Source organism: Cherax quadricarinatus, chromosome 72, assembly GCF_038502225.1.
Source record: "Cherax quadricarinatus isolate ZL_2023a chromosome 72, ASM3850222v1, whole genome shotgun sequence".
NCBI classification, from domain to species: Eukaryota; Metazoa; Arthropoda; class Malacostraca; order Decapoda; family Parastacidae; genus Cherax; species Cherax quadricarinatus.
The window spans coordinates 11,454,864-11,480,176 of record NC_091363.1 but is presented as its reverse complement, the minus strand read 5'-3'; the positions used below and the strand labels follow the sequence as shown (position 1 = coordinate 11,480,176).

Genomic DNA, 25,313 nt, shown 5'->3' with positions numbered 1-25,313 from the left:
TCCAGAAGTATGTTCAGGTGCCAGTACTGACCGAATTTGTTCCCATAAGGAATATTGTGAAGTAGATTAGTCCATTTCAGACCCCCAAACATACACGTACAAACGCACTTACATAAATGGTTGCATTGGGAGGTGATCGTTAAGCAGGGGTCCACCGTATTTTGCTTTTTTTTAGCCGTTTAAGTCAAATGATGCACTAAGCAGCATCCATACCCTTCCATATATAAAATTTGTTATTGAAGTGTAGGACTATCAATATTGTATGTGTCAGTTGCATATCTGTCAAAAATGGTAACATACCTGCAAAGAAATTTTCAAAGAAATTTCATGTACATATTATAAACATTGAACATAAATATTTTGGGAATAAGACACATGTGCAACACCTGGGCATCATTACTGAGACATTTTGCCTGTAAAGCAAATGTTTTCAATTTTATACAGAGGCATAGAGCAGAGACTCATAGTGGAGTCAGTGGAAAAAGTAGAGGGAGAGCAGTTGATGTCACCTACTTCTATGAGTGGGCTTCACCCATGTGTGAGCATGTCTCCAACTGCCTCACCTCTCCCTTTCACTGGCTCCACTATAAAAGTCTCCATCCTCATGCTCTATATTAGAATGAAAAGCTTCTGAGAAAGTGGAACCATTTTTCAAAGATATTGCACATGTCTTAGGACACAAATATTTAGAAGGTAATCTTACTATGTCATTCTGGCAATTTCACAAGACAAAAGAGGGAAGGTCAAAGAATTTGCAGATGATGGGAAAATGATTATTGGCCTTCACAAATTTTGTGATTGCCATAAGGAAATATCGATAAGATGAGAATCCAATATCGACCAATGTCTTATCATCAAGAATTTCAGGACTAGAATGAGAGGCCTACTACCTTACTAGGAAAATAATGCAAAGTTTTGCCTAAACATGCATTCAAGAAGGTCGAGAGGAATTGAAAAGATCTGCACAGAGTGGTCAAATGTCCATCCTGAGAAGTTGCTGAGCCTATTAAAAAACTTAAAAAAAAAAAAAGTGTAGGCATTTGGTGTAAACATAAGCAATTTCCCACCAAGATATGGAGGGTGACAAAAAGAAGGAAGCACATTCACCATCACTCTTCTAGCTGTCTTTCCAAAAGTGCATGGACATAAATCAAACTGCAACACTCCTGGTCATCATCCAGAGTGAAGGTACTGTACTGTACCCACACCTCCAGAACACAAGTCTGCTAACTAGGTTCCCTGAATACCTTCACACAAGTTACCATGCTAACTAGGTTCCCTGAATACCTTCACATAAGTTACCATGCTTACATTACACAAAAATCACTTGTCTCCACTACTTCTCTTTAAGGGGAGCTCCTTGCCAAGGTAAAGAGGCTATTGGTCGGAGGAATTGGATCTCTTGGTCTTCTTCCTCCGATCGAACCTAATTACCCCCCCAATCCTCCCTCCCCATGCTCCCCCTCTCCTCCCTTTTCCCCACCCTTCCCTTATTTCCTGTTCAATTTGTAGTCTCTGAGGTTCTCCCCTTGGGCATTATGGTTTCTAAGTAGGGGGAAGTGTGCCGGGGTTCATCCCACTCCGTGGGGTCCCCCAGGGGTGGTGTGGTTTGCCGTGGAATCTGAATTATCTGAAGGTGCCCCGCTCCCTTTCCGGATTTACAAGAAGTGGGCGGGGTTCGTTTCGGATAATGGGTGCATCTCCGGAAACTGCCTGTCGGTTCTGGGAGGTGGCAGTTGAATGAGGTATGCTTTGTGGCAGGTTTCCGACCGCCCTTCCTTTTGTCCGCTGATGTGGCTCGGTAGATGTGAGGCTGGTATCCCAGGGCGCTGGTTTACTGGCATGAAGGGTAGGGTATGGCACGGGTTCCACGCTGCATCTTCACTGCCTGTAGGCTCTAGGCCCTCTCGGTTGAGGGGGGGGGGGGTGAACTTCCAGCCCTTCCATGCCTCCTAGTGACTGTCCCTCTCTTTGTTTTCTTTCTTTCCTTTTTTTTTTTCTAAAAATAACAAGAAAGGAGATATCATTGAAGAATCACCTTTATTATGGAGTCTTCACCTAATGAAACCCTTCCTCCTCCTACGCCCCTTTCTAATCCCACACCCTGTTCTGATCTGGTTTCGTTATCGGTCCATTCTCTCGACTTTTCTCATACCCCTGTACCTTCTGCCGGTGACACTTCATCACCTACTTCAAGAGTGCTGCTGTGTCACCCGTTTCTGTCCATGTTGCTACTTCTAGCACACCTTTCACAATGCGTCTGACTTCCCCAAATACGGTGCGATGGTTTTCGGATCGCCCGCCTTCCTCAGGTCAGAACGCCTGACCTGATTGTCCAAGACAATCTACTGATGACAGTTCATCAACGATTGCTCAAAAATGATCTATATGACACCACCTTTGCGTACGAGGCTAACAAGTGTGCAATGGACAAAATTTTCTTTACAAACGACATTTCAAACGGATTACCTGTCTGATCATGGAACTGGTAAAACTCTTCATTGTGACCCCTGAATGGGTCACAATGTATATAATGTATATTACCTGTTCATATAATTTTATATTGCTTATATTTGCGATATTAGCTAAATATTGCAAATATAAGCAATATAAAATTATATGAACAGGTAATATACATTATATACATTGTGACCCATTCAGGGGTCGCAATACTCTTTTAATGCATGTTGACCAAAATACATATTTTTCCATGCTCTTGGAAGCAATGCACATGTCGTAACTGTACAGAATCTGGAGCACGCTCATGCTCTCCCGCATCACTTCCACTGATAACATACCAGTCACCATTCATAAGCATGCTACTCTTAATTCTTGCAGTGGTACTGTGGTCTTACCGTGTACCATTGTACAGAGTGATTTTTTTGTCTTGCAGCAATGATATTTTAGATTATTATTATAATCAAAAAAGAAGCGCTAAGCCACAAGGACTATACAGCATGATATTTTAGAACAATTAGTCCTTCAAAACCTCCCTATTCTTAGGGTAGATTCATACATCCTGTCTGCTCGTGGGTGAAGGTGCTTTCCCAGTAACATCGCTCGTTTAACCTTCGACTGCCGTGAACTTCCCTCCTCTCTATATCGAGGGCCATCATTTAGAGGTCTGTCAAGTAGTTCCCACCCCCCAACAATGTCATAATTGCTGGCATTTTGGGCACCCCATTAAACACTGAAGATCTGTGGCTGAATGCCCGATCTGCGGTGCAGTGGATCATTCCAATATGTCTTGTAATCTTCCCCCCTCTTGTCTCAATTGCAAGGAACCTCATCCTTCCTTTTCCCACCGGTGCCAGGTCTATCATAATGAACAAGAGATCCGTTACCTTAAAGAGCATGAGGGCCTTACTTACACTATGGCAGTCTCTCAGCTCCGCCTTCAAGGAAAACTTTGTGTCCTGTATGCTCGAGTAGCCCGCAGACCTTCAACCTCGACAGTCCTCCCACCTCCCAATCCCTCTACATCCCTGTCTTCTGGGGTCACCCTAGTTTCTAATGCTTTTGCAGTTTTATCCTCTGACACTCCTACCTCTGCACCACTTTCTACTTCTACTTCTTCATCTCGCTTGCTTACTTCTCAGTCTACTAGACCTCACAGACCTACACTTTCTTCGCGTCCATCCCATCCAGAATCTATCTTCTACCTAGAAGACTAGTTCTCACCCCCTTTCCAGCATTCACACAAAGGTGGAGGTTCACCCTCCCCCTAGTGAAGTTCCCTCTTCCCGTCCCCCCCCCCATCTTCCATAGTTGCCCTCCAACCTCCTTCCTCTCCTGTTACACTGCAGGACTCTTCTCCCCCAGCCAGCACATCTCTCCAGGCTCATACTCCACACCCTCCTCAGACCTCTTTTGTTGCCTCCATAGCTACTCTGACCTTTACTTGCAATGCCTCTCCTGTCTCTGACATCATGGTATCATTGGCTTCCTTATCAACTGAGACGTTAGATGCTATCTCCATCTATATAGCAGAGACGACACCCTTGATGGACACCAATGCCTCCTCCTACTCCTTTATTTCACGACCCATGCAACAATCTATTCCTCCGCAATATTCTACATGCTTACTGTTGCCCCCACCCGTTGTCTTCACCGATCCTCAAAGCCCATAGGTTTTATCGTTTCTTAGCCCTTGTGGCTTAGCGCTTCTTTTTGATTATAATAATAATAATAATAATTATTTATCGTTTCTTATTGTCATTTTATTTCTGTACATAATGTTTTTTACAATGGAATATTCGTGGCCTTAGGGGCAATTGAGGAAAACTCCAATTGTTGCTTTCCCAGTTGTCCCCAGCATGTGTTGGGTTGCAAGAGCCCAAAATTCGTTCTGCTGTCATTCGCCCCATTTTGGGCTAGTTGCGGATACATTCTTCCAATCCTTTACCTGACGAATCATTTAATGAAAGCATGCTTCTTGTACGTGTTGATATACTGTATAAACAAGCTTTTATTTATTCCCTGCTGCATTATACTGCAGCTCGTATTTATTTACACTGATGGTTTACAGTTTGCTCTCTCTATCTTTCTCCCTCTTGTGCATTCTGTATCTCTGATATTGCACTTTTAATTTCATCTCTACCACAGCCCATATTGTTGTTGGTGATTTTAATGCTCACCATCACCTGTGGGGAGGGTCCCACTGTAACTCTCGTGGTGATGAGTTGGGGAGACTTCTCGCATCTCATCCTCTTCATGTTTCAAACACGGGTGCTCCTACCCATTTTGACTCTCTTACTCAGTCTCTCTCCTGCATTGATCTTTGTCTATTCCTGGCTCATTGCACTTGATTTCTTGTGGTCTGTTCTTCCAGATTTACACTATAGTGATCATTTTGTGTGCCCGACCGTTTTGTAGTCCTCGTTGGCAATTTGCTTGAGCAGATTGGAACTTATACTCCCATCTTGCCACCTGTTGGGAGGACCCCCTTTTGCCCTCTGATGATCTGGCACACAACTTTTCGACCTTGGTCCTAACTGGCAACGGGTTCTATCCCCCAAACCTCAGGCAGGCATTCTCAGGCATGCGTACCTTGGTGGTCTCCTACATGCGCCCGTGCAGTGCATTTAAAACGTGGTGAGTGGGGCCATTGTCGATATAATTGTACAGTGGATTGTCTGTTGGATTTCAAGCGGGCAAGGACAGTTGCTCGCATCATCATCTGTGTCACTAAACGCACTTATTAGCAAGACTGTGTCTACCATTAACTCGTCTTCCCCTATGTGCATGATTTGGAAAAAGGTGCGGAAATTGTGTGGCAAGTACACTCTGGACCCAGCTCCTATTTTGAGAGTTGCTGAACCCTTAGAAGTTACCACAGCAATCGGGAACTATCTTGTCCGCATCTCCCAAGGGTTTCATCTCTGTCCTTCATTTGTGCCTAAACCTACCAAAGAGCAATTGCTTTAAGATTTCTCCTCCAATGGGTTGGAGCCGTATAACATACCTTTTACTGTTCAAGAACTGGAGGCCACGCTTTCCATTTGCCAGCCGTTGGCACCGGGACCTGATGATATCCACATCAGTATGCTTCAACATCTCTATTCTACGGCCCTTCCTGTTCTTTTACATCTTTTCCATCTAATCTGGACGCGAGGGGTTCTCCCTCAACGCTGGAAATCAGCTATTCTACTACCGTTTCGCAAACCAGGTGCCTCAGTACTTGACACCTCTCACTATTGTCCCAGTGCCCTGACCAGTATGGTCTTCAAAGTGATGGAACGATTGGTGAATAGACATCTGATGTGGTTCTTAGAGACACACAATAGCCTTTCCCCTTGTCAATATGGCTTTTGCAAAGCCCGCTCTACTGTAGACCCCTTGCTCCACTTAGATACGTATATTCACAATGCCTTTGCTAACAACCACTCTGTCCTAGTGGTCTTTTTTGATCTAGAGAAGGCATATGACACCACTTGGAGGTATAACATCCTAGCCTAACCCCACTCCTTAGGCCTCCATGGTAATCTACCAAACTTCATCGCTGCTTTCTTGTCCAATAAACATTTTCGGATCCGTATTGGCGCCTTGCTATCCTCGGACTTTGTACAAGCCGAGGGAGTTCCACAAGGTTGTGTCCCCTGCACTACTCATTTTCTCTTAGATATAAATGACCTACCTTCCATTCTTCCTTCGCATATTTGGTCATCACTATGTTGATGACTTCGCCATAAATTACTCGGGTGTCGACTGTCGATTAGTAGCACCCACTCTTCAGGCTGTAATAGACCAAGTCTCCCACTGGACCACTTCTCACGGCTTTAAATTTTCTAGTACAAAAGCCCAGTTCATTACCTTCTCTAGCCCCTCAGGGAAGGTTCCTTGATGTTGGTGAGGGGCTCTTGATTTAGGGAATTGGATCTGTGCTCCAGTTCCCCGAATTAAGCCTGAATGCCTTCCACATCCCTCCCAGGCGCTGTATAATCCTACGGGTTTAGCGCTTCCCCTTGATTATAATAATAATAATAATACCTTCGCTAGACGTCTTCTTATTCCAGATACTTCCTCGTACTTACACGGTTCATACATTCCGGCATGTGATACGGTCAAGTTTCTGGGCCTGCTCTTTGATCACCGACTGATATGGAGATCACACATTTCTTCTCTAAAGACAACTTGCCATGGTTGGCTAAATCTCCTTAAAGGTCTCTCTCATTGTTCATGGGGAGCAGATCATCGCACTCTCCTCCATTTGCATTCCAGTCTTGTCCAAGCTGGATTATGGTGACCAAATCTATTCTGTGGCCTCTCCCACAACTAAGTTAGATCCCATTCATCACCAAGGTCTCCATCTGTGCCTTGGTACCTTTCATTCATCCCCTGTTGAGAGCCTCTATGCAGACGCGAATATTCCATCCTTGTCCAATTGCCATGATGCTCGTTGCCTTCGCTATTATGTTCGATCTCATGACCTCCACAATCCTTCCGTATATAGGATGGTCACTGGTGTTAGTAGACATTCATTATTTGTTCGTCGCCCCTGCTTACTCTGCCCCTTTTCTCTCTGCTTCCATTCACTCTTTGTCTTCTCTTCGGTTACCACCTTTCTATGTTCATGTAGCATCTCACTTTTCCCTGTCCCCTTGGGAAGTTCCAGCTGTTTGTGCCTGTTCTTTCCCACTGCCATGCGTAAAAGTCCAACTCCCTACAGTGGCTTCCCGCTCTCTTTTTCTTGACCACTTCCGCTCTCATTCTCATGTCATCGCAGTGTACACCGATGGTTCCAAGTCTTCTGATGGCATTGGATTCGCAGCAGTTTCCGGACAGTGTTGAGCAAGGACATTTATTGTCCTCAGCTAGCATTTTTACGGCTGAATTGTATGCTATTCTTGTACCACTTATCCATATAGCATCTATGCCTGCATCAGCATTTGAGGTCGTTTCAGACTCCCTTAGTGCTTTACAGGTTATATGAAAATTTGATACACCTCGCCCCTAGTTCTTTGTATCCAACTTTGGCTACGCCGTATCTCTAGCAAACACAAAGATAGTTTTTTGCTGAGTCACTGGTCATGTTGATGTACAGGGCAATGAAAAGGCAGACACTGCTGTGCAGTCAGTAGTATATGACCTCCCAGTTTCATACAGAGGTGTGCCATTCACAGACTATTTTGCAGAAATTGCTACCCACCTTCACACCCATTGGCAACAACATTGATCTGATCTGCCCCATAAAAAACTTCGTTCTATTAAACAGAGTATAGGTTTCTGGCCGTCTTCTTGTCATCAATGCTGGGGTTGGGAGACTATTCTCTTCTGTCTTCGCATCAGTCACACTTGTCTTACTCACGGGTATCTCATGGAGAGGCACCCTGTTCCTCTCTGTGAAAATTGTCAAGTTCCAGTATCTGTTAGTCACATTCTGTTGGACTGCCCACTCTATCAACAAGCATGCAGAATTTACCTCCAACGTCGTCTCCGCTCTGCTGCCCTTTCTTTACCGTCCCTTCTTGCTGATGGACCCTCCTTTAATCCAGACTCTCTCATTGACTTTTTGACAGCGACTGATTTACTACGCAAACTCTGATGATGATGCCTCTAGCACTCTCCTCCGTCCTTTCTACCTTAATCTCTTGCTACCCTCTACCCCTGCACTATGCACTGCCCCCCTGCATCCTTCCCTGCCCTGCTGCGCTGTCTAACACTTGCAGTTTAGCGCTTCTTTTGATTATAATAATAATCCACTATTTCTGAGCTAACACCCATATATACTTGGCTGGATGCCCAAGCTCCTACCACTCAAACTCATATCTATATTTTAGAAGCAAATGGAGGCTTTGCAATGTAGTGTTTCAAGTATATACATGGTGCAGTTTTTGAACCGTAGTATCGACACACCTCTGGCAAGACAGTGATGGAGTGAGTGATGAAAGTGTTTCTTCTTTTACAGGTCACCCTGCCTTGGTAGGAAATGGCCAATGTATTTAAAAAAAAAGGTCACTGTATATTTCACAACAAGTGTAACTACTTTTTAGAATTATGCAACTAAATCATACAAATTTTTTTGTCATTTCCATTTCTCTGTATACATGCATTTTCTTCATAAATCAACATTTAGTTATGCACCAATAAGAATATGGATAAATGTGACTGCTACAGCTTATATCACAAGACAGTGTTGGTATATATTCAGTACATGCAACACACAGTATTACCTAGGATTTAAGTTAACAAGACAAGAATTATACATTAAGGCACCTTCCTTGAAGGCAGAAACCAACACAGCCACTGTTCCCAAGAATGACAGTTTTTAAAGTTTATGGTATATTCTGTCATGGCGATTTTAATAAAATGTAAATATATGTTGTGTATCTTTATAAGTATATGCTTCTAAACTGTTGTATTCTGAGCACCTCTGCAAAAACAGTGATAATGTGTGAGTGTGGTGAAAGTGTTGAATGATGATGAAAGTATTTTCTTTTTGGGGATTTTCTTTCTTTTTTGGGTCACCCTGCCTCGGTGGGAGACGGCCGACTTGTTAAAAAAAAAAAAAAGTAAATATCTTCATTCATGTTGCCAATACAAACTAAAAAAAAACAAAATTTCATATAAATTCTTGGAACACAGAAGTGAGTTGCAGGAAAAGAAAGACACAAAGTATAGCAAGAAAAATAACACCTTATATTAATAGGTAAAACACATGTACAACAGTTATGTATCTTTATTCCAAAATAAAGATACCCAACTGTTGCACATGTGTCTTACTTATCAGCTTGTCAGTATTGTATACTATTATTATATTCAAGACTTTTTATTGTTACGACAGGTTGCCTACACAAGGCACTTTCCAAAATCTCTTGTATGTGAAAGTTCATAATAAAAGGTCTCCTTTGCCATACATCTCTTTTTCCACCAATTTGATTTAAATTTTTTTCTATACTTCCTGATTATAAAACTATTCATAACCTTGGCATACAAGCAGTAATAATCATCTGGTGCAGAGCACATAATTCTTAAGTTTTCTTTACATTCTATATTGTAAATTTATTAATCGACTATATGGACAGATAACTTAGTACTCACAAAGCAGCAGTCATGTTTCTTATTAAATAAAAACTCTCATGATCATAATTAATTCAAACATCTACCACTAAATCAGACTTTATTTGTAACAGTAACATGACTCAAACTGATCTGAAGTAAGACTAGAAAGAGATCGAACAATATTGTACATCAAACCTTTGGTATTACAGATCTATGTTCTCAACTACAGTGAAGAAACCACTGCTTATGAGTAAAAATGTAGGTATACTTAGGAAACTCCATGGGGAAGTGTAACAGAATTCTTCCTCCATATGCCATGCATGTCGTAAGAGGCGACTAAAATGCCGGGAGCAGGGGACTAGTAACCCCTTCTCCTGTATACATTACTAAAGTTAAAAAAAAAAAAACTTGTTTTTCTTTTTGGGCCACCCTGCTTTGGTGGGATGCAGCCAGTGTGTTGAAAGATTCTCTAATGAATGTGAACACTCTTCTTTGTTCAAGTGAGTGCAGACTATGTAGTATCTACATAGTGTCTATATTGTGCCTTTTAATTCTTTATGTAGTGTCTGACTGACAAAGTATTTTTTCCATGGTCACTGAATTACACAGTACAACATTTTGCCAGACCCAAAAAGATCATCAGGCAATACTGGAAGCTGAATAACTGACTGCCAGATAATCGATGACGCACTGACTTTATTGGGTTATCCTGGGCGGCTAACCCTCCAGGTTAAAAATCCAAACAAATCTTATCTTATTACTGTACTATAATGGTATATTTCACTAAAAATTTTAGTGTACATGAGTAATGTAACAAAAAGTGAGGAACATGACTTAAAAAGGAAAAGGGGATGTGGGATGCTGCTGTTAATGCTTACATGTCTGCTGGCTCTACGGTGGTATACCTGGAGGGTGTTCCATGGGTCTATGCCCCTGTCGCCCAGTCCATGACCAGGCCTCACAGTTTTTGCAGTCAAGGTATCAGCGATTACCAAGGGTTTACCGTACATAACAAACACGAGGAGAGATGAATAAAACTACCTGTTGTGGCAGCTGTTCCATTATCTTGTGTACCACAAGCTCAAAAATTAAAAACAGCTCAATCAGCACTGCATACTGATAACTTAATTGTTGAAAAATAAATTTCGTGTTGCTGTTTCTGACAGGTATGTTGAAAATGGTACAAAATATTGGCAAGTTAATGATTAAGATATGTAATAGTTGGATGTCAACAATTAAGATACACAACTGTTGCATGTGTGTCTTATTATCTTGTTGGTATTTTATGCCATTTTCAATTTTATATCCATTATTGATGGATTTATAAATAGATGGTCCATCCAGTTCACCGACAGGAGGCTAAAATGGAGCTGAAATTACATTCTGCAGCAGACCGATCTTAACGAGTAACATAGATAATACATCCTTTATATAGCAAAATATTTTGCTGTCTATGGTAAGAAGAATGGTTTTTTAGCAGCAAGCATTTAAAAAATTGTACCATAATATATTTCTAAAGAACAACCTGGCAATGTAGGAAATAAATGCTTTTCCAATTGTGTTCTGAAGTGACTGTTTTCCTGTGCAAGTCAAATTTTCTTACTAATTCTGATTGAAATCTGATAATAAAAATTAAACACATTTACCTTCTTGACAGTAATTAGAATAATTTTTGAAAATAGATACGAGTAGATAATCCTTTACTTTGGACTATGTAATTCAACGACTGATATGTTAGAGACTAATTCATAACACAAAATCAAAGTAGCCATAATATCAAAACTACCAATGATTGCACTAAACACATATCTGCACATCACTTAAAGTATTGTCTCTCCAGAGAGACTATGTAAAGCTTTACTGAAAATCACTGAGCCTTGAGCTTACCTAGATCACTGACTTGTTGAGCCTTGAGATTACTTAGCTCAGTAACCCCTCCCCTAAGTCTGTACAACCTTCAAAACCCACCCTTCATTCAGGGATTATATTTATATATAATGCATAAATGCCAATGTACTTTGCTTATATACTTCATGGTGTGTACACAGTTATACCATGCTTGGTTTGGTGCTGACAGAGAACTTGAGTCTCCACCTCTTTGTTATACTGGTCGACACCCTCACATTTAGCCCTCATATAAAAAAATAAAATAATAATAATAATAAATCTAGGTAGTAGGTTGGTAGACAGCAACCGCCCAGGGAGGTACTACCGTCCTGCCAAGTGAGTGTAAAACGAAAGCCTGTAATTGTTTTACACGATGGCAGGATTGCTGGTGTTTTTTTATTGTCTCATACACATGCAAGATTTCAGGTACATCTTGCTACCTCTACTTACACTTAGGTCACACTTCACATACATGTACAAGCATATATATACACACACCCCTCTGGGTTTTCTTCTATTTTCTTTCTAGTTCTTATTCTTGTTTATTTCCTCTTATCTCCATGGGGAAGTGGAACAGAATTCTTCCTCCGTAAGCCATGCGTGTTGTAAGAGGCGACTAAAATGCCGGGAGCAAGGGGCTAGTAACCTCTTCTCCTGTATATATTACTAAATGTAAAAGGAGAAAATTTCATTTTTCCTTTTGGGCCACCCCGCCTCGGTGGGATACGGCCGGTGTGTTGAAAGAAAGAAATAATAATTAAGTAATAAAAGTAATAATATATTCATGGGTGAATGCTAAGCCCATAGAATAATAAATTTGTAATATTAATTAAATAGTAAAATAATAATAAAATAATAGCTATAGTAATAAAAGTATTATATTCATGGGGAATGCTAAACCTACAGAATAATACAGTTGTAATATTAAATAAATAATAAAAATGATAATAATAAATAAAACTGCATGTACTCTGTGATGAATTAAATGAGCATTAATTGTCGTACATACAAGTGTATGTCAGAGATGCACTCTACCAAATGTCATCATTATCTTCTACTGTAAAGATATCTGCAGGACTCTCAATAGTGTTTTCCTTCAAGGGAACTTTGGTAATTTTCAAGGTTTCACTGACTGTTTCTGCAGGCTTCATCGAAGGTTCCTCTGCCTCCGGTGTTTTGGTTTGTTCGTCTTCCTCGACCGCTGGGTTTTGGGAGTCGCTGGGCATATCACTCTCTTCGAGGATGGGATCTTCCAGGATACTGCCAAAGCTACTCTGATGGGCGAATGCACCGGCTTTCGTTAGACTTGTGGTGTCAGTGTCAATATTGCTATCTGTGAGCTGGTCTTGGGATGCCATACTTGTGGCCTGGGGGTTGTCCATAATAATGCTCGACTCTACAAGAAAGAAGTTACTATTACTGTCATTCTTCACATAGTGCTAATATCTTCTGTATATGCTATTTTTTTTTAACATAATGGTCATCTCCCACTGAGGAAGGGTGACTTAAAAAAGAAGAAAACCATAAAGTTTTCTTCTTTTTACATTTAGTAATTTATACAGGAGAAAGGGTTACTGGCCCCTTGCTCCTGGCATTTTAGTTGTGTCTTAAGGCACTCATGGCTTACGGAGGAGGGATTCTTTTTCACTTCCCCATGGAGATGAAAGGAAATAAATAAGAACTAAAACTATTAGGGAAACAGAAGAAAACTCAGATGGGTGTGTATACATGTACATGCATGTGTAGTGTGACCTAAATGTAAGTTGAAGTAGCAAGATGTACTTGTTATCTTGTGTGCTTATGAGACAAAAAGAGAAGACTAAATAAAAAATTCATGTATATGTTGTGTGTATGTGTGAATAAGTATGTACTTGCCGAGTTGTGTTTGTCGATGGTGAGTCTCAGCTCCTGGCCCCACCTCTTAGACTACAACTGCTGGCATTCTTGGTTCCTGGCCTTGTGGGCTTTATCATACTTACTCTTGCAATTCTATTGAATCTGCCTTTACCATTCTGTCATCTAGCTTATTTCACTTATTCACCACCCTGAAACTGAAGAAGCATTTCCTAACATTCTTGTGGCTCCCCTTGCTCTTATGCCTTTCATTTAAAAAATCTGTCCCTAACTGCTTTGTCAAGGCCTCTGAGTATCTTCTGTGTTGTAATCATGTCTTCCCTAGTTGTTCTTTCTTCTAAAACAATACAACACAATTTATTTATGCATTTGCCAGGTTCAATTCCTTTAGTCTCTTCTTATACCACAATTTCCTCACCACTGGGACTAATCTTGCTGCAAACCTCTGGACTTTTTCTAGCTTAATCAGGTGGTGACTACATGCTGTTAGGTAAAAGGACACAAGTGCAACTAATGTGACATTTTATTGTGGCATCGTTTTGCTCTCCAGGAGCATACTTATGATAAACCTATGTTGTTCATAGAGTACTAAAAGATTCTTTATTGAGGTTTCTGAAGGCAGGCATATGCTGTACATGTTATGTGATTTATATGTACCTATAGCGATATGTTGGGTGTGATACTCACTCCAACATATTTCTCTAGAGATATTTGCAGTTTTTCACCACTCAAGATGTATTCCATACCTGGTTGCCTCTCTCCATCCCCAATTTTCATGACCTTGCACTTGAATGGGTTGAATTCTAGTAACCACTTGTTTAACCATTCTTGCAGTTTGTCCAGGTCTACCTGTATCCTGTATCTATCCTCTTCCTTTTGTACTTCAAATAGTTTTATGTCACCAGCAAACACTGATACAGTACATATGAGTCAATTCTCTCTGACAGGTCATATACATATGTTTAAAATAGTGGCAGTCCTAGAACTGATCCTTGGGGAACCCCACTTGTTACACATTCCCATCTTGAAATATCTTCCCATACATCACCCTTTGTTTTCTAATATCTATTTATTGATCTACTGTAGAACTACCTCATCTCTGTTTTCCCCTCTAATTTGGGACTCAATCTCTGGTGGGGTACACTGTGAAATGTTTTCCTAAAATCCAAGAATATGCAGCTGACCTATCCTTGTCTGTCTGGCTTGGCTGCCATTATTCTGTCACAGAACTCCAGGAGGTTAGTGAGGGAAGACTTACCTTCCCTAAATAATTTCTTTTTAACAAAAAATCAGGAAGCGCAGTGATACTGGTCTATAATTATGTTTCCTATCTGTCCCCTTGCTTGTACAGGTGCTTCTCGACTTACAATGGGGTCACATTTCAACAAATTCATTGTAAGTCGAAAATATCGAGTCAAATATGAATGTGTGCTAAATAAATAACTAGTGTCACTGAATAGGGTAATGAGGATTTAAATTTGTGTATGTTTATAGTAGTAGGCTGGTAGACAGCACCACCCAGGGAGGTACTACTGTCCTACCAAATGAGTGTGAGACAGAAACCTATATTTGTTTTACATGATGGTAGGAGGGCTGGTGTCTTTTTTGTCTCATAAACACACAAGATAACAGGTATATCTTGCTACTTTTACTTACACTTAGGTCACACTACACATGCATGTACACATTTTATGTATACACACTCATCTGAGTATCCTTTGATTTTATCTTAAGAGTTCTTGTTCTTATTACTTTTCCTTTCATGTCCATGGGGAGGTGGAATAAAAATCGTTCCTCTGTAAGCCATGTGTGTTGTAAAAGTCAACTAAAATGCCGGGAGCAATGGGCTAGTAATCCCTTTTCCTGTATAGCTTACTGAAAATAAGAAGAATAATCTGGTTAGCTAGACTTGAGTCCTAGAGGTGGGAAGTACAATGCCTGCACTTTAAAGGAGGGGTTTGGGATATTGGCTGTTTGGAGTGACATTTAAATTGTCATATCTGAGCACTTCTGCAAACACAGTGATTAAGTATGAATGATGGTGAAAGTGTTGAACAATGATGAAAGTTTTTTTTTCCTTTTGGGTCACCCTGCCTCAGTGGGAAATGGCCAATGTGTAAAAAAAACAAAAAAATTTTTTATCAGTACAATGACTGTTTGAAGGAGCATCTAAACCGTCATATATGTGTGCCTCTGGCAACACAATAATAGTGTGAATGATGGTGAAAGTGTTTCTTTTTCATGTCACCCTACCTCGGTGGAAGACGGCCAGCATGTTAAAAAACTAAATTGTTTTCAGTCAAATGCATTGGAGTTTGGTATCAAAATGTGATTTATGTGTTTTATAATTGTGGATAATAAAACCAAAATTAAGAAAACAAAAAGACTTGCATTTATCCAGACTATCTCGTGTCCACTACCACCTCTGTAAATGGGTTAACAGTGTCCAGTGTACTTTATATGGTTTTCAGGCATCAATACTTCAACATATGAAGATGCTTGTTAACCAAAACATGCATCATTCTGTTTTTAATGTTAGAAATAACAAGATTAAAATTATTACTCACCTCCATCTCCAGGTATGCGATCATCTCCAGGTATGTGATCATCTTCTGGTATGTGATCACCTTCTGGTATATGGTCATCACCAGGTACATGATCATCTTCTGGTATGCAGTCATCACCAGGGATGCGATAATTTCCGGATATGCGATCATCTCCAGGCATTCGCTCGGGAATCTTGCGAGCTGACATGAGGCGTGCTGACCTAACTCTGGCTGATCTGGCTCGATCCTCTCCCAGTCGGGACCCAAGTGGAACTTCCGTGGTGTCCTCTGCTGTTAAGGCTGGGGGGTCTACTAAGTCATCTTCATCTTTATAAACAGTTTCTTCACGAGTATCTGATGGCAAGTTTTATGTATCATAAACTGTATATATAAGCAACAGTTCCAAAAGTGGTACTGTATATATATATAACACATGTAACACAGAACACAAACTAATGTAATTTTGTTATACCCCAAAAGCAAATTCAATCTCTATTTTAAAAAAGAAAAAAGTATCAAAAGACTGCCATAAAAGTTGACAAGAAACAGTAAAAATGTATCTTAGATGTAAGACACACAACACCTGGTACTGTATTACCCAGCTCATTCTCCACTCACACTGGCTTAGGGAGGCTTAAGCCCCCAAATAAGAATAGTAATCATAATAATGCTGCTTCAAAACAAGTCTCCTAGCCCTCCTTCCAAACAGAGTCATCCTAAAGTAGCCCTAGTATAAAAATTCTGGTGCTCCCCCTAACCACTGAGCATAACAAGCATTTGGTTTCCAACTATTTAACTATGCAGTTTCCCTTGCTAGACATTACCTTCCTTTTTATGCTTTTTTAAGTAGTTAAGTTTACTGTACATAAATTTAAGAAAAACAAGGCTGAAAGAGCTAATATTTAACTTTGGTCTCAGGTTGTTCAGAAACTGATGCATGAGCATTCATTCCTAGACCCATGATGAAAAAGAAATGAGGTGGGAAAGGAAGTAATTCTTGAATCTAGGATGAAAGAGACATGAAGTGGGAGAAGAGGTACTGCTGGACCTACAATAGGAGAGACACTGGGTGGAAAGGGTAGTTATTCCTGGACTCAGAATGGGAGAGTCCAAATTACCTGTAGTGTTTGGAGGAGCTGGAGTATCAAGGCTGAGTTGGACTCTGCCTTTGGTCACCTTATCCAACAGTAGACCCAAATGTTTTTTCAGCTTATTCGTGTCAGATGGCACAGTCAACTCAGGGACTGACACAGCATCACGAGGACCTCTACCCAGCATAGTTCTCAAGAGGAAGGTCACACTGGCATCAGTTATCTCCTCCCAGCCCTGAAGTTGAAAATACTTTTAGAGAATATATGCACCTAGAAATATCATCTAGAAGTCAACAGACTGTAGTGAAATCTATTAGAGATTTATGTTATAATAAATGATAGTAGATATTTATAAGAGATCACAATGGAGCTTTATGTTATAAGAGATGATATTAGAGCTTTGTTATAAAATATATGTATAATTTCAATTTACAAATTAAAATTTAAACAGGTAGTATGAGCTTATACCACTCAATTAAATGATGTGTGTACCACACTATCAGGTTAAGAATCGTTGAAACTGGCCAGTAACTTGACAACCCAGTAAGATATATTTATATTCACATCATTAAGTCTTCAAATTCACACCTACATTTTCACAATACTTTCATGGTAACAAGTAAGTATTTGAATCTAATCTATTTATATTCAGTATACTCTGAACCCATGTGCTATTTAGGAAGTATTGTCAAAAAATGAAATGCTGCATGTGATCGCTTTTCAATTCAATTCAAAGTTTATTCTCTATAAGGATTACAATGCTGAGTTTACAGAATTTGGTTATTGAGTGGTTTACATGTAGTAGAATAATAATTACAGAGTGTACCACTAGAACACCTAGCATGGCTAGGCATTTCGGGCAGACTTAGATTAAATCTTAAGTTTAAAATATTACAAAATTATGAGGTAAGTTGGTATTATGGCTAAACGACTAAATACTAGTTTGTGAGTTTAGCAATGTGAATGCTTTTGTTTTGGCACTATACATAGTTTTAGTATTGGAGTATCACTTATGACTAGTTAAGATTCATTATTTTAAGATTGAGATTAATATTTCTGTTTATGGTCAAATGGGTGAGTGAGTGTAAGTGTGAACCACCAGGTGGTATTCGTGTAGTTAGTTGATGGGGTGTATCAGGGAGATAAGATGTTTTCTAATGGTAGTTTTGAAGGTGATGAATGTGTCTGCAGTTCTAGAGTTCTCAGGTAGGGTGTTCCAGATTTTAGGGCCTTTGACATACATTGAATTTTTGTAAAGGTTTAGTCGGACACGGGGAATGTCATAGAGATGTTTGTGTCTGGTGTTATGCCTGTGGGTTCTGTCACAACTATCAAGAAAGCATTTTAGGTCAAGGTTAATATTGGAATTTAAGGTCCTGTAGATGTAGATTGCACAGTAGTAAGTGTGGATGTACTGAACAGGGAGTAAGTTTAGATCTATGAAGAGGGGGGGAGGGGTGTTGCCAGGGATGGGATTTTGTGATTATTCTTACTGCGGCTTTTTGTTGGGTATTATTGGCTTTAGGTGTGTTGCTGCAGTTGAACCCCAAGCACAGATAGCATAGGTGAGGTATGGATATATAAGTGAATGGTATAGTGTGAGAAGGGCAGTTTGCGGTATGTAGTATCGTATCTTGGAGAGGATCCCAACCATTTTGGATACTTTTTTGGTTATGTATTGGATATGGGTGCTGAAATTCAGGTTGTTGTCGAGGTATAGGCCTAGGAATTTGCCCTCATTATGTCTGGCAATTAGAGTGTTGTCGATCTTAATGTTAATTTGCGCATCTCCTGCTCTGCTACCAAACATAATGTAGTAGGTTTTATCAGTGTTAAGCGTAAGTTTATTGGCTGTCATCCAAGTCGATATTTTGATCAGCTCCTCGTTAACAATGGTGTTGAGGGTGGCAAGATTAGGGTAAGAGATGACATAAGTTGTGTCGTCAGCAAAGAGAATGGGGTTCAGGTGTTGAGATACGTTTGGAAGATCACTGATGTATATGAGGAAGAGCAGGGGACCAAGGACACTTCCCTGTGGAACTCCAGTATCAAGTGGCCGTGTTGTTGATGCTGTGTCTTTAATGGTGACATACTGATACCTATTAGTAAGGTAAGATTTGAAATATGCAAGCGCATGGCCTCTTATACCATAATGGTCAAGTTTGTGGAGTAGGATGCCGTGGTCTACTGTGTCAAAAGCTTTTCTTAGGTCAATAAAAATTCCTAGTGGATATTCCTTATTTTCCAATTCTGTGTAAAGCAGATCTAGCATTTTTATGATTGCATCGTTAGTGCTTTTATTTTCCCTGAATCCAAATTGGCAGGGGTTGAGTATGTTTTGTGCCGTTATAAATGAATATAGTCTCCTGTGCACGAGTTTCTCAAAGATTTTGGATAGCAATGGTAAGTTTGATATTGGCCTATAGTTGTTTAAATCTGTAGGGTCACCACCTTTACGTATTGGTGTAACCCTTGCCGTCTTGAGTAGTTTCGGGAAGGTGCTAGTTTCTAGTGACTTGTTAAAAAGTAATGAGATAGCATGCGAGAGGACATGGGCCGCTCGCTTGTACAATAATGGTGGGACATGAGACAGATTCCCTGAGTTATTTTTGAGTGACTTTATAATCTTGATGACTTCCGTGGGCTCAGTTGGTGCAAGATAGAAGGAATTTGGGAAATTCCCATCTAGGTAGTCCCCGGCATGGGCATTGGTACGTGGGATTTTATTGGCGAGATTAGATCCTATGGTTGAGAAGAAGTCGTTTATCTTGTTAGCTGTGTCAGTGGGATGCAGTGGTGTTTCATTAGGTTTAGTTAGGACAATATTCTTGTTTTTTTTTCAGTTTGTGGGTCCCTAGAATCTGAGAGAGTGTTTTCCAGGTCTTTTTTATATCTCCTCTTGTGTCAGTGAATCTACTGGAGTAGTATAGTTGTTTGGCTTTCTTTATTACTTTGGTGAGGACTGATGAATAGTGTTTAAGAATATCTTCGTGTATTAGGCCCTGTCTATATTGCTTTTCATATTGGTGTTTCTTATCAATGGATTTCAGAATGGTGCTGGTTAGCCATGGGCAACCAAGCCGTTTGTTTGTGATCTGTTTCGTTTTTATAGGACAATGTTTGTTGTATAGTCTAAGTAATTTGTTAAGAAAAATGTCTGTCCAGTCATCAATACCATTGGCCTTGGAGAATTCTGTGGGCCAGTCAACAGTCTCTAGGTCAGCTGTGAACTTCCTTATTGAGGCCTCATCATGGAGTCTAAATGAAACTTTGTTGTATTCAAGTGGTGGTTTACTAATGTTTGTCAAGAGGAAGGTAGGGTAGTGGTCTGTAGTGCTATCTGTGATTATCCCTGATTTAAGGGGGGCTAGTATATTGGTCCATATGTGGTCTATTATGGTTGCACTTGTTTCAGTGAGCCTGGTTGGTTTAGTTATTGCTGGTATGAGAAGTGTGTTGTTCATATTGTTGATGAAATCAGTTACAGGCTGATCATGTAGTAGGCCAAGGTTGATGTTGAAGTCTCCAGCTAAGAGAAGGTGGTGCTTATTCATTTGTCTGTTTGTTATTAGTGCCTTTAATTTCTCACTGAAATTTGGGATGTTTGTGTGGGGTATCCGGTAAATGGCACCGATTGTTATAGGCGCCTTAAGGTTTTTTACAGTAAAATTAGCAAAAATGTATTCTCCATATTCATCACTAAAGCAAGTGGTGCTAATACAAGATAATTGGTTAGAGTAATAGATTGCAATACCACCCCCAACTTGGTATGGTCTGCAGTTGTGGATTGCTGTGTATCCTGGTAGAGGGTAGATATCTATTGTGTCCTGCTTAAGCCAGGTCTCAGTAAGAATAATGCAGGAGAAGGGTGTCTTAAGTGATTCAAGGAGTGCCAGGAGGTCATGTGATTCGTCCGGGACATGTCCCGCACTGGCTGGCTTGTAAGCCAGCCAGTGTGGTCACATCTAAGCATACATTTGGTACATTTCATAGTATCAGTGTTTTTTAGTGCTTGTAACTACAAAAAAAGTCACCATAGTGTTTGCTTAAGGACCTGTTGTTGTAGTAAGTACTGATAAACTTTTAGCATTGTTTAGGATAGTGCTGGCTTGTGATGCTGTGTAATAAAGGCAGTTACTTTCCAATAGGTTTTGATTGTGTGTCAGATTATGGAGGTTTAGATCAGGGTTAACGTGATCAATCATCTTCTAGGTTTAAATTATGGTTATTTATATCCTGAGTTGTGTGTTGAGTTCTAGTACTGATATCTGTAGTGGTGGGAAGTTTGGACAAGTATATAGCTAGAGTATTTTGGTCATATAGAGTATAGTCACTAATAAACATAATGAAGTTGGTGTTGTCTATGTGTTGTGCTGGAATGAGCTAAAGTACAACTAGGTATAAACTAATAATATAAAAATACAAATTAAAAATAGCACAAGACTCTCACTTGTAATTGCACTAAGGTCTAATGTAATGACTTTGGTATAGTCTAGGTATTGAGCTAGAATGAGCTATAGTACAACTAGGTTTAATCTAATAATATAAAAATACAAATTAAAAATAGCACCAGTCTCTCACTAGTAATTACACTATGGTCTAATATAATGAATTTGGTATTATTATGTATTGAGCTAGAATGAGCTATAGTACAACTGAGTTTAATCTAATAATATAAAAAAGGCACAAGACTCTCAGTTGTAATTGCACTAAGGTGTTATATAATTTGTTTACAAGAATTAGAGTATAAATAGATTTAAGTTGACAAGATAAAATATACAAGTTAAGGTAGCAAAAGAATAAAAAAAAGTAGAAAAAAATGTATATATATGAGTTAGTTGGTACTAGTTAGCAAAAGATAGTTAAGGGCCTTGAACAATAATATAATTGAAATATACACTAATTGCACACACAATATAGTCACTAAGATATGAAAACAATCTTAGAGTAGGAATTATAATATAAACTTATAATATAAAAATACAAATTGAAATGGTACTTGCAATTGCACTAGAGTCTGGTATAGGTTGTTGACAAGATCAAGAGTATAACTAGATTTAAATTGACAAAATAAAATTCACAAATTAAAGTACCAAAAGAATAATAAGTAAAAAATAACAATGGCAATGACTTGGTTATAATATGATAGTAAGATGGTAGACAGGTACACAGGTACACAGGTACAGAGGCACACAAGTACACAGGTACACAGGTACAAAGGATAATATAAAGGTTGGAGTTGAATATACAAATTTGGAAATTTGACAACAAAATGTATTGGGAAGTATAAAATAATGATTAATGTACAAAAGTAAAATTGACTGGTAGTAAGTAATAATGATTACAAAAAAAGTGAAAAAGTAATGTTTATTTCATTCAATATTGCACTGGTAGTTATACTTGAGGTTATTTGGCAGTACAAGGTAATTAAGAGTACTCTAAGTTAGTAAATGTGGTATTAAAACAGGTTAAGGTAATTAGACAAGTAATGGTAATTAAAGATGTCAAAAATGTTAAGAGTAAATTGTATTGATAGTAAAAATGGTAATTATTAATTTTAGTAAGTAATATCAATTGATAGTATTTAAAAAAATATGAGGTAGTAATATGGACAGAGAAAGTAACGATTCAGCTAATATTTAAGCAAACAATAGTAAATATCACAAATAGTAAAATCACAAAATGAGGTAGTTGATTATTTAATTACTAAGAGATTGTACTGCGAAATTTGAACAATAATGGAGCAAAACATACACTACACTACGTAGGCTTTTAGGTTGGACATTGTTTAGTTATTCTCTGTAAGATTAGTATCCCTGAGAAATCGTGATAGATCATTCTCGTTCGTGATTGTGTACAGTTGACCTAAATTTGTTTTCCTAACTAGAATTTTCCCATCCCGTGTGAAGCATTGGTGTATTGTGTCATTATTCTCTCGCTTGAGTTTTCTGACTCTATACAGGAGGTTCTGACGTTTTTTGGTAAGACACTCATTTATGTATACATTATGTATACATTATCTGAACTAGTACAGTACATGATGCAAAGTTTTGGCTGGACACTGGACGTGTTCACTTAAATCTGTCACTGAGTTGAATTTTTTAAAATGGGAAGAGCTACTATGATAAAACACATTTCTGGGTATTTTCATATTATACATCAGTATATTTAAAAAAAATGTGAAAAAACAAGTCTGAAGTCTGAACAATGGCTTTAGAAAAACATAATAAAAATACTGTGGTGGATTTTATAATGAGTAGAGAGAGAGTGGAGGACTAGCCAAGATGGCAGAGATGACCACCAGCCTCTCTAATTACTGCATCCATGCAAGGGCAATACAGTTAATCTTAACACTTCTATCTTTTGGAATTTTAGACTTTTCACCTCCAACAGGGTGAATATCAGTTTTCAATTCTTTTATCTTGGTAATCACTGGACAGATAACCTAGCACCTGCTGTATATACAGTGTATATATATTTTTAGGCCTAGGTAGTAGGCTGGTAGACAGCAACCACCCAGGGAGGTACTACCGTCCTGCCAAGTGAGTGTAAAACGAAAGCCTGTAATTGTTTTACATGATGGTAGGATTGCTGGTGTCTTTTGTCTGTCTCATAAACATGCAAGATTTCAGGTATGTCTTGCTACTTCTACTTACGCTTAGGTCACACTACGCATACATGTACAAGCATATATATATACACACCCCTCTGGGTTTTCTGCTATTTTCTTTCTAGTTCTTGTTCTTGTTTATTTCCTCATATCTCCATGGGGAAGTGGAACAGAATTCTTCCTCCGTAAGCCATGCGTGTTGTAAGAGGCGACTGAAATGCCGGGAGCAAGGGGCTAGTAACCCCTTCTCTTGTATATATTACTAAATGTAAAAGGAGAAACTTTCGTTTTTTCTTTTGGGCCACCCCACCTCGGTGGGATCCGGCTGGTACATTGAAAGAAAGAAGAAACATGCAAGATTTCAGTGGCGTCTTGCTACTTCTACTTACACTTAGGTCACACTACACATACATGTACAAGCACATATATACACACCCCTCTGGGTTTTCTTCTATTTTCTTTCTAGTTCTTGTTCTTGTTTATTTCCTCTTATCTGCATGGGGAAGTGGAACAGGGTTCTTCCTCCGTAAGCTATGCGTGTCGTAAGAGGCAACTAAAATGCCAGGAGCAAAGGGTTAGTAACCCCTTCTCCTATATATTTTACTAAATTTGAAAGGAGAAACTTTCGTTTTTCCTTTTGGGCCACCCCACCTCGGTGGGATACGGCTGGTACGTTGAAAGAAAGAAGATATATTTTTAGGACACTGGACATCTTCTACCAAGGAAGGATAATCAAAATTGAAGAAACACATTCACCATCAGTCATTCAATTGCTCTCTTGCCAGAGGTGTTCCTGATAACATAACAGCTCAGATGACCTTTTGAACTACAACATCCTCATGTATACTCTATATATATGTAACATACTCATGGGTAGTATATTACAGGAATGGCATACACAGTATACCATTCCATCTTACATTAGCAACACATTACCTGATCCATGGAGAGGTGGACCACAGGTGAGAGGGCAGCACTTAGCAGGGCATACTGATGATCTGGCATCGCAGTCTGAAGACGCACCAACTCCAGCACCAGCCGCACCACACAGCTCAGTTGGCAAGAATCTTCCTCTAGGCCCTTGGGTAAACATCATGTATTTCCTCATTACTTATGTAGAGCTAAAATGGTGCATAAATAGTATTATGAACAATTAGCAATCCTAAATTGTAACTGTGCAAGTGAGGAAATCAAGAACTTGAAATTAGGTAACTGAGAGAATAAAGTTTTATGAGGCAGTAAAGGTTGTGTACATAATATAATACCATATAGGTTTATTCCTTTTTTGCAGTATACAAATGCAGTTTACATATAATAAAATACTGTTAAGCACAAAAGAGATCCACTAGCATGTGGTGCATTTTGGGCAGGCTAATACAGAGAAAATATTCCTAAAAAATTTATTAAAGAAAAGATACAATAGAGGGAAAGAAAAAGCAGAAAATCATACACACAAAACATCAGTTAAAGTAATTCATTAACCTTTATATTATCATTAATGGCATCTGTGATTTGTAAAATTTGCTTGTAAGTTCCTTCCAGAAGGTTGTCTAAGTTGGTCAGTGGTGTTGGAGTCTTGTCCTTAAACTTGGTGAGGAGACGACGCTGGACAGCACGAAACTGTGTTGCTCGTTGAATCAGCTGGGCCTGTCGTTGAATGAATCGTGTTAATGACAGGTGTTCAATACCATTTAGCCTAGTAACCCCTTCTCCAGTATAAATTACTAAATGTAAAGAGAAGAAAAGCCTTTGTTTCTTCTTTTTCAAGTCACCCTGCCTCAGTGGGAAATGGATGGTGTGTTATAAAAAACTACCATTTAAATT

The 25,313-nt window shown here is 39.2% G+C and overlaps 1 protein-coding gene across 2 annotated transcripts in view; it reads right to left on the bottom strand.

The window, feature by feature from the left end:
• Positions 1–9,004: 9,004 nt before the first annotated feature.
• Positions 9,005–25,313, bottom strand: part of LOC138854873 (uncharacterized) — a 16,384-nt gene continuing 75 nt past the window's right edge. Inside the window, exons 1-5 of one of the 2 annotated variants that reach the window (XM_070100422.1) lie at positions 24,972–25,313; positions 24,426–24,569; positions 16,907–17,114; positions 15,810–16,088; positions 9,005–12,784 (exon numbers count right to left, since the gene is read on the bottom strand). The exon at positions 24,972–25,313 is cut by the window's right edge and continues 75 nt beyond it. In XM_070100422.1, coding sequence (XP_069956523.1) covers positions 12,420–12,784; positions 15,810–16,088; positions 16,907–17,114; positions 24,426–24,494 — 921 coding nt within the window. In that variant the 5' untranslated portion in view covers positions 24,495–24,569; positions 24,972–25,313 and the 3' untranslated portion in view covers positions 9,005–12,419. Of the gene's footprint in view, positions 12,785–15,809; positions 16,143–16,906; positions 17,115–24,425; positions 24,570–24,971 lie in introns of both variants that reach the window. The other variant, XM_070100421.1, reaches the window with a different exon arrangement.